This window comes from Epinephelus moara, chromosome 16 (genome assembly GCF_006386435.1).
Source record: "Epinephelus moara isolate mb chromosome 16, YSFRI_EMoa_1.0, whole genome shotgun sequence".
Taxonomy (NCBI): domain Eukaryota; kingdom Metazoa; phylum Chordata; class Actinopteri; order Perciformes; family Serranidae; genus Epinephelus; species Epinephelus moara.
The window spans coordinates 45,271,610-45,282,364 of record NC_065521.1 but is presented as its reverse complement, the minus strand read 5'-3'; the positions used below and the strand labels follow the sequence as shown (position 1 = coordinate 45,282,364).

Below are 10,755 nucleotides of genomic sequence, written 5' to 3'. Positions count from 1 at the left end.
TCTCATGTCACGACCTGAGGACAGCCAGTGGAACCTGAGAAACACAACTCACTATTTACTTCTTCTTTTTAATTGTTTTTAATTGTTTCATTCTTAATTATTTATTTATTCATTTATTTCTCGTATCAACATCAACACACACACACCACCACACACCACCAACACACACACACACACACACACACACACACACACACCAGCTCGTTTCAGGATCCAGTTTGTGTTCATTTTCAGTACATGACGTTCATCATAGAGAGCAGACTGTCAGAGGTCGAGGAGGTCACTACGGGAGATGAACTGATTGTTACCCAGTTCATGTGACTCCTGCATGTATACAGTCAATCAGACCCAAACTGGCCGAGGCGCTCTGAGCATGCTCCACAGTTTCCGCCCCGGGCTTTGACCCGGAAGTCCAATAGCATTAAATGTGTAAGAGAAGAAGAAGCCGGTAACAACATGGAGAAATCTACATCCAGAGCCGTGATTTTTTGGACGGACCAAATGTACAGAGCTGTAAAGTTGTCCACCATGGTACCAGTTAGCTGCTAGCTAACCGTAGCTAATTTGTTTGTCCATTGTTTGGTCTGTGACGATGACTGAGGAGAAATCTGGACCAGTTGGGAACCACTGATGTTCCTGTCCAGGGCGGCAGGAGACTCTCATCTCTCTTAGAACACAGCAGAAGACATCAGAAGCTGCAGCTCGTTGCACAGAGCAGATGAAGTTTTATTGCTAACAGGAATGTGAAATATAAATACAATACAATAATCAGGATGAATGTATTTTTAATAACTTAAACACAACAAAAAATCTTTGATACATGTCGTTCATAACTGGACATTTAACAGTGTTAACTGTGTCTGCATGCTGCAGCACAACAGAGTAGGACATGACAACTATAATCACCAAACAGACAAAGAAACAATTTAGTGCCTACTTTCTTATTTATGGTCAAAGCACAGATATCAAGGAAAATGACCAAATCAAAAATGATGCCATGCGGCAGATGGAACAAAACCTTGGTGCAGTTGGCCCCGCCCCTCAGGCTCCCTTACAGTCAAGATGGAGGTGAAGACAAAAACTGGGATGTATTCATCTGGTATTGTGCCTAGCTTTAGTGGATCATGACATATAGGGTTTGAAATGAATCTACAGATGCTCCGGCTCAACATGAAACCAAACTTTTCTATGGATGTTCGTTTTTGAGACTTGACGAAGGCCAACATGTGTCCTGCAGCAGACAGTATGGCTCATTATTTTTAGCTGTGCCGGTTTCCGAAAAACTTGTCGCCCCTACCGGCCGGTGAAGAGTAGTGGTGTAAGAAAATATCGATACGTTGAAATATCACGATATTTTGTTTTGCAATACTGTATCGATTCTGAAAACTACTATGTCGATATTTAATCAGTAGTTTTAATGCAAACATTTCTGGCAGTGGTTATTTTGTGTGTTGTATTTAACCCTCCTACCGCTAGTTGCCAGCAGTCACACGGCCGTTTGACTATTCCACTCCACCGAAACAACAAGATCTTGCAAGCGTAAAAGCCTCGGCAAACTCTGGAGTCTCGTGTCAGCAAACACAGGTGACTGATGGCTGAATCTGAGTCCATGAAATTTATAAATTAGATTCTTTTGAAAAAAAAAAAAAATCGTATTTATTGCTTTGCTTAAAGTATTGCAATATATCAAATCATCACCTCTGTATCGTGATATGTATCGTATCCCCAGATTCTTGCCAATACACACCTCTAGTGAAGAGGAGTGAGAAGTCAGCATTTAATGACGTATAAAACAGGGTTTTTAGCCATACGAATCACTGCAACCATGAGAGGTCCTTGAGCGTACAGTCATACATGTGCACACCAACTGTTAGGCTGATAGGTCCAGTAGTTTGTAAGATTAGCTGCGGACAAACGGATACACACACACACACACACACACACACACACACACACACACACACTCACTCACTCAGGCACACATGCAACCAAACACATGATCCTGTCCAGATTAACACCTGCTGGAAACAATAAAGGGTGTTAAGGATATCTGTAAACAATTTCAAATCTTATTGAGCTGTCTGTCTGTCTGTCTGTCTGTCTGTCTGTCTGTCTGTAGATCCTGTCTCGCTGTGATATCAGTCTCCTGCAGNGTTAAGGATATCTGTAAACAATTTCAAATCTTATTGAGCTGTCTGTCTGTCTGTCTGTCTGTCTGTCTGTCTGTCTGTCTGTCTGTAGATCCTGTCTCGCTGTGATATCAGTCTCCTGCAGGAGGTGATGGATCCTGATGGTAAAGCCATCCAAAAGCTGCTGGCATCTCTCAACAGGTACTGAAAAAAACTACTAAGGCAGCTCACACACACTCATTACTGCTTCTCCCTGAAAGTGTCTGTAGTCTGTAGGTGTGTAGTTTGTAGGTCTACAGGTCTGTGGTCTGTAGCATAGACTGAATATAAAGATGGACGACACAAGAAGAATTCAGCTACTATCCATTTTTAAAGCATTTTAAATCCATGAATTAGAAAATTGTATCATAAACTCAGTCGTACCAGTTATTGGCACACTTCAGACATGAAAGGCCGTTTTTAAACAATATTTTTTTTGTATCGGTCACACAGTTTCACATCTTTCTGTCCAAACTGTCTGTCAGTATCTCGGTGACTTTATTTGATATGTTTGCATTTTTATTTGACCTTTTAATGAGCCAAAAAAAGAAAATTGGCAGGGTTAATTGCAGAGGAGAGATGAAAGCACAAAGTGTGTATGTTTTATATAATGAAATGTTCCTTTATTCAACAATACAAGCTGTTAAAATGGAATTTAGATTCAGCATCAAGTGTACAGTCTCTGTCATGTTCAACTATTTGAATATTGAAAACGTCACCAACTAGATAGAGGATTAAAAAATGAATGTACTCAGTTATACAGTTATACTAACAGTGCTGCATCATGGTGATCATTATGTGTCTGCTGTCTGCCTCCAACAGGCCAACCGACAGGTACAGTGGATTTTCTGAGCATGTGGAGCATCCTCTAATCATTATTAATCACCCTAGTCACCTTTATTTACCCTCTTTACTAATCCTAATGCCTGTAATAATGGATAACATTTTATTTTTGGATAGTCACTGTTACAGTAACTCTGCAACGTGTCAGCTGACGGTCAGCCAGGTCTGTTTCAGCACATCAGACTGAATCAAAATCTTAATGTCTACAAGTTTGTCAGTCAGCGTGTCAAATGATAGAAAGCACCAGTGAGCACCATTCTTTATGTACCTGTTTAACCTTTCAGGTTACAGGAACACCTCTGTGTGTCCTCTACAGGGACAGGGAATATGACCAGCCTACCTTAGCACAAAAAATGAGGGGAACTGCTAGCTTAGCTCCATCAAAAGTTGACCCATAGGTCTTCCAACAGCTCCGAAGGTTTCTGATTTACATGTTAAATCTTGTTTTTTTAACAGGTTTTGAAATTAAAAATGTATAAAGGAGTTATTGTGGTTTTAGCAGCAGTTTGCGTTGGAGCTATTTTATGACCACCAACCGCTGTGGTGGAAAGACTGCGGGCAGCATCTCAACAGTCCTGAAATCACAGTTGAGTTGTTGGTTTGAACTCTACTGTTGACCAAAGGTGGATTTATAGTTGTGCGTGGGTTTACACAGAGCCTACGTCATAGCCTGCACCTGTGGTCGTTGTTAGCATTTATACTTGTGCGGTGGTGTGTCTGTGTCACTCTGCAGTTACACCTCCAAAACACTAGTTGGCGGTGGAGTTTCTGTGAAGTGCTGTAAAGTTTAGTTGTTTCAAAACACACAGTAAACACACAGTAAACACAAATTAAACACACATTAAACACACAGTAAACACACAGTAAACACACATTAAACACACAGTAAACACACAGTAAACACACAGTAAACATGGCTTTATAGTGATAATCTAAACACAAGTACAAGTACACAAATATGCTTTATTGTAGTTCGCAGCATTCACAGACCAACACTTGTCTTTATCTGGACACATTTCCCCACAAATACATGATGCTAGCATTATTAGCATAAGGCTATAGCATTAGCCAAGCGGCTAACAGAGTTTTCCTCTGCTCATATGAAGCTAAGAACAACAGCAACATTTAACAAAGGTAATATTAGAAAATTCGGTTCCATTACATCTCACAATGTTCACAGACAAAAACTGTATACTTTTCCCCACGAATACAACATGCTAACATTATTAGCATAAGCCTACATTTTAAATAGCATATATTGGCCTAGCAGCTAGCGGAGTTTTCTCTACTCATATGAAGCCAGGATAAATCACACACAGGAATTCACCACATCTTGTGGTTTTATTGTCTTCACAATTTATTGTTTCTTATCTGTGAAATTAACGTAAATAAAAGCTTTGTTTCCACTGAGGGAAATGGTTTCAGCTTACAGAAATAGACAGGAGGTCTGCGGCACCACGACGCGTAGTTACATTTCTGGGGAGGTGCACGTCAGGCTACAACATAGGATATGGGTTTATGAAGAGCCTATGCTGTAGGTACGGTGTCGATTTGAAGGAGAAGTATAAATCCCGCTTAAACCTTTGCTGATTTGCTGCTGACTAGCATCATAGTTAACAAGATACAACATGTAGCCTAAATCTTTTGATGGAGCTAGCCTAGCAGTTTCCCCCTGCTTCCACTCTTGGTGCTAAGCTATTCTAAACATGTCCTGGACACACAGTACAGTAGCCTCATTCTGTAGTTCCCAAAATTTTGTTTATGGTCAAATTGAATGTAAATCACATCCAAGTGATGGTTAGAAATGATCATTTATATAGACAGTAAAGAAAGAGGGTTGTCTGTTGTCTGTTGAAACTGCCCTCGATGAGAGTCAACTGACTTACCAAAATAAAATGTTACATCAAATTATATCAAAAGGTTAAATTGGGATTTTTTTTTTTAAAAGAAAAAAGCATCTTTTGTGGCACGATTGAGTCATTATATAAAACATTTGACAAACTATACACACAATTCAGTTTATTCATTTGACTACTCAGTAAATCTCAGTACTGTATACTGGACATTAAAACAGATATCTGTGTTGTCAGAACCTCTCAGGGAACATTTTGGTCTTCTTTCCATTCAGACATACATATTCAGAAGCTGGGAGGGTCACCAGCCACAACAGAAACATAGATTTGAATGTCATCAGCAAAACATTGAAAACATATGTCATATTTTTTGAAATATTCATATTCAGGGAAATTAGATGCTGATCTTTGATTAATTCAAGTAATCAAGTAAAAAAGTAGATCAAAACCTCTGAGAGTTAACAAACTGTTTAATAGATCGGTGAATGCAGTTTGGTCAGAGTGATGGAATACAAAGAGATGGAGCAAAAAGACGACTACTGAACAGATTTTTGTTTCTTTTCTCAGCGGTTTAGAAGTGGTGAGGAGATTAAAAAGCACCCTACATTGGTTTCATGTTTGTGGATAAACAGTCTTTAAGAAGTTGTAATATAAGCTGCTGTTAGTACTGTGGATATTGAGGATAAGGCACTGTGACTGTTACAGGACTACGCTTATGTACTTTTACTGGAGTATAGTTTTCAGCGCAAGTAATCTTCAATTTAACACCCACTTCCATATGTTTCTATTTGTCAAGTACTCATTCCACATTGCTAATATCCAAATAAATAATTTTTCCACAACAAAACCTGTAGGCAGTATATTTAATGATGGTGGCATATGTGCCATTTTTGGCTCCACCATAGAAATGGCCCAGTTAAACCCAGATCATATTACTGGAACAAGGCTTGACTTTGCACAGGAGGCAGCTGCTTTCTTTCTGGTGATGTCAAACAGGGAACAATCTGATTTTGCTCATTTTGTCGCTGTTTGATTTGTTGGTGAAAAATTCATTTACAATCTCTGGTGGTTGGTTCTGGTGTGCTCACAGAGTTTAAGATGGTTACGCTCATGGAGATGTGGGATTTGCAATCACTCTTCTTATCTAACAAATGCATGTCCACTGGTGTCCCTGGGTCCACTCTGAGGGTGTAAACCACTAAACCACAGGGGATAAAAAGCATGATTCCTACATATTCCATTATGTTGTAAACTGTCTAAATTGTTGTGCATGTGTGGATCTGGGGGAAACGTCTTGTCAAACACGATTTAAGGGAAAATGTTCAAAGGCTAATACTGGCGCTAACTGAGGGCTGTCCCAGTGGTGGAAGAAGATCCTATCCTCAAGTAAAAATAGCAATACGACAATTTAGATATACTCCATTACAAGTATGTATAAGTTCTGCAGTTAAAATCCTACTTGAATAAAAGTACAGAAGTATTATCAACAAAAACTTAAATATCAAAAACTGCAAAAAACTGATCCTGTTTTTGTTAGTTTGTTGATACTGAAGCACCAGTGATAGAGTTGGGGGCTGCACAATATTGGGAAAAATTGACATTGCAATTTTTTTTGCCCCCATCGATATATATTGCGATTTATATATATTTTTTAAGGATGCATTATTTTCTACCAGATGACTTCAGTAGCTCTACTTGGTGAGAATGAATCATTCTGGAATTATTAGCTGATATTGCTTTGAATGCAACAGCATGAAATGTGCTGAAAATAGGCACTTGTTCAGTTAACCCACCATCTCTTTCAGTGTTTATATGTTCCCCCTATAGGCAACGAGCAGCAGCACTTCTGATTTTATTTTTTTTATTTTTTCGTCTTAGCTCTTTAGAAACTACAACTACTTCATATCCAGGTCAATTCACACACTTGTGAGTAAAGCATATAAGAGGAGAGGAGAGGGCTCCGTCTGATTTCTTCATAAACTAAAGTTATATTATTTTGCGCTATGGACGCTTCACATAATAACATAACAATATAGGCTACTATTTATTGTGTTATACGGTGAAACAGTTCACCTTAAAACGCACGCACGCACACACACACACACACACAGACAAAGGGGAGCACACTAGAGCGCAGCTCGGGCCGCATTTTCCCGAGTCCGAGACATTTATAACCGAGCCCAGCAAGAACCCTCAGCACGGCACTGTGCACACAGTCAGTGGAGCGGAGCCTGTGTTGCGTTCAGGCGTTGTCACGTAAATAACAAATTCCAGCACTTTAATAGGCCATTTATTCTTTATTCCACTAAATTCAACATCTTCTGTTGGTCAGTCATCAAAAAGGAAGCGAGTTTTACGCGCATCACTCGGCAATTTAAACGTGCATGCTGAATTTATTTAGGGCAAGCCACATCGTAAGCCCCACGATGTAAATATTGCACACGTGTGCATCGCGATGGCAATGCTTAAAAGATAAATCGTTCAGGCCTAGTATATACAGTCAGCTAGTTTAGTCCAGTGGGTCCCAACCTAGGGGTCAGGCCCCTTCAAAGGGGCACCAGATAGATCGGAGGGGTCATCAGATGATAAGTGGGAAAGACAAAGAATAAGAAACTTTTCTAAGACTTTTTTTCTAATGCTTGTGAAATATTGGATAATTGAATTAAAACCATGTGATAAGTTTAGAGGGGAAATGTCTCTCTGCAGCCCGCTCTCACTACCAATTTGTCAAATACTGCCGCTTTGCCAAAGGATCTCAGTGTCAGACACTGATGCACAGAAGCACCCTTTGTGCAAAAAACACAAACATACCATAGTATAAAGAGCAAGAAAGTCAGTGTAGGGTGGGATTGGAGGTAAAACAGACTCTGGAGCCAGCTGTTCCTGCCCCGTGTAAAACCAAAATGCAGCTGGGTTATTTTTAATAACAACGTAGTGCACTAGTATGTGTAACGTGCAACCCTAGTGACATATTTGACATGATATATTTCATATGACATTACTTCATGTTAGTAACAACCATACTTATTTTGGGCCAAACCATGATGTGTTTTTCTAAAACTAAGCATGGACTTTTGTTGCTTAAACTTAAAGAAGTAAACTGAAAAACCAAGTGATTCAGGGTGCTTTTGACTAAAATCTTAAACTTAAAGAAGTAAACTGAAAAACCAAGTGATTCAGGGTGCTTTTGACTAAAATGAACAATGACAGCAATATAGTCCACGATGAGCAGCGCTAAAATCGGGGTCATCCCTATGTTCCCAGGGTTCTATGTTTCCCGGGTTCTATGTTCCCCACTTAACCCTGCAAAAAAGCTTCTATGTTTCCCGCTTGGTTGAGCGGGGAACATAGAACCCTGGGAACATAGATACGCTCCCCTAAAATCAACCTGCGTAGTTGTCCCTCCATTGTGACATTAGAAAGTGTCACATTTATCTTGCAAGTGTAGTCTTCTTCAACGTTTGCTTTACTTCTGGATTTTTCCCACATGGAAACACACGAATCAACTCTAGGCAATTATACAACTCTGTAACAACATTAGTCCCTGATTCGGACCAAAGGAGACGACTCTAGCTCTGAAAGCAGTCTTACCTATGTTGTAAGTTTATTTTGAAAATATGCATGCAACGAGCAGAACCTGTACATTTCCTGTGAACACAGAAATGTGTTTTGAAACAACACAATACGTAATAGACATCAATTAAGAAGCCATACGTGAATGTCCAATACTGACGCAGGAGGGTACCTAGAGTGTCAGTTTTGAACCTGTAGGTCCACTGACAAAGTGTCAGTACTTGACGAGTTGGGATGAGAGCGGGTCAATCTTTGACGAAGCATCTGACATCTAAAACACGACAAGGAGCCCCAAAGAGACACAATAAAATGTTACCCATTATTACAGGCACTCACTTATAAGATGTCACAAGCCCAAAACATTTGAGAACCACCGGTTTAATCTTTAAGGATGTGTTGTATTTTATAATCCTATCACATCATTTTAATGTAAAATATTTTACTTTAAAGTGACCAGCAGTTATCCGATAAATTTAGTTTGGTAAAAAGTACAATATTAACCTCTGCAATGTAATGGAGTAGAAATAGAACGTAGAATGAAATGAACATACTCAAGTAAAGTAAAGTACATCAATTCTGTGTACTGTACTTGAGTCAACGCAGTTAGTCACTCTCCACCACGGGGCTGTCCCAACAGCTAGGCTACTTTAGCTTCAGTGCTAACCAGCTCAGATGAAGAGCAGCTGGTGAAAGATTCGTCATCATGTGTTGATGCTGTAAATATTAGATGTTGAATCAGGATTTTTGGTTTGCTTAGAGTTCAGGTGTCAGTCAGGTGTACTGCAGTGACTGTCTCCAGGTACACACAAGCACAATGATACCTGCTATGGGGGAATTTTAATTTTTTATGTTGTGAGCGTGAACCATTGAACTTAAAATACAAAAACTGGTGGTGAGAACACGTGAGCTGAGATGTCAGGGTGAATGTGGGTGGGAAGTAGAGTGAAATCTGTGTTATCACCATTTATAAACTTTCCCAAAATCCCCAGACCCCAGAGGGACTGAGTGTTCAGAGTGGAGGTGAACACTCTGGGATGTATTGCTGTATTGACTGATGTGTGTTTGCTTCATTTTAATAATCACCAGTTTCTCTTTGTCTGTGTTGAGGTATGACGAGTTCAGCTACCAAGCAGTTTCCAGTAAGGCTCTGGGAAAGTCTCCCAACAACATGCAGCAGTACGTTTTCATCTACAGGTAAGACACAGTGCCATGATCCACTTCTGTACCTGCTAGTTCAGGAAGAGGAACTCACCTGAACACACCTGGGGCCGGATTAACAAACACTCCAAGAATACTCTAATAATAAACTTTGACCTCAGTGACGACGTGTGGTCGGCCCAGTTGCTAGTCATGATACATTCTTTTAAAAGATGTGATTGGTCCCCACAGGTATGCCTGTTTTTGTGAGCCTACAAGGCATGTTGCCAAATATGTTAGTGTTGTGATCACTTCTGTTTCTGGTGTTATATCATCGGGTGGGAGCAAGCCACAACTCCTGGGGCTGAAAAAATGACGCCAACACCAAATGCCAAAAACTGCAGTTCCTCTAATGGCCACTTGAGGCTGGCTCCAAAACAGAGTCAATCAAGCCCGTTCTCATTCCAAAGTCGTCAAATACTGCTGCCTCATCAGTGATTTCAGCACCAGACACGGACTCTGCGGTATGATACACCACCTGGTGGATGGGTGGCACCTGTCGCAGCAGTATGAGACACTGGTGGATGGCGTCAGTTTGAAACGCTGCCCGCATATAGAATAAGGAGCTGGAAAGTCCCTAAAGGAAGCGGTGGTGGATGGATCCAACAGCCCTTACCTGGGAGCCTGGTGTTTGTTTCCAATGTAGAGCCAAACCAACCATGATGTTTTTTCCTAAACCTAACCACATGCTTTTGTTGATGTCCCGGCATTGGTTGTGGCGTCCCTGAACATCAAGAGCAGACACAGAAGGATACCTTACAACCACTATTTGGCTGAAGCAAAAGAGTGAATGACCCTTTCTAGAGCCAGTGTTTGGTTTGTCCATTCTGGGCTACTGTAGAAACATTGTGGTGCAACATGGCGATCTCTGTAGACGAAGACCTGCTCCCTGTGTGGATATAAATGTCTCATAACAAAAACACAACAATTCTTATTTTCAATCAATCAATTTTATTTATAAAGTCCAATATCACAAATCACAATTTGCCTCACAGGGCTTTACAGCATACGACATCCCTCTGTCCTTATGACCCTCACAGCTGATCAGGAAAAACTCCCCAAAAAACCCTTTAACGGGGAAAAAAACGGTAGAAACCTCAGGAAGAGCAACTGAGGAGGGG

The 10,755-nt window shown here is 40.3% G+C and overlaps 1 protein-coding gene across 1 annotated transcript in view; it reads left to right on the top strand.

The window, feature by feature from the left end:
• The first annotated feature begins 1,062 nt into the window (after positions 1-1,062).
• The window catches only part of LOC126402366 (deoxyribonuclease gamma-like), an 18,103-nt gene continuing 8,410 nt past the window's right edge, over positions 1,063-10,755 (top strand). The window contains exons 1-4 of the mRNA XM_050064267.1: positions 1,063-1,068; positions 2,242-2,330; positions 2,991-3,002; positions 9,545-9,631. Of these exons, the coding sequence (XP_049920224.1) occupies positions 1,063-1,068; positions 2,242-2,330; positions 2,991-3,002; positions 9,545-9,631 (194 nt within the window). The remainder of the gene's footprint in view (positions 1,069-2,241; positions 2,331-2,990; positions 3,003-9,544; positions 9,632-10,755) is intronic.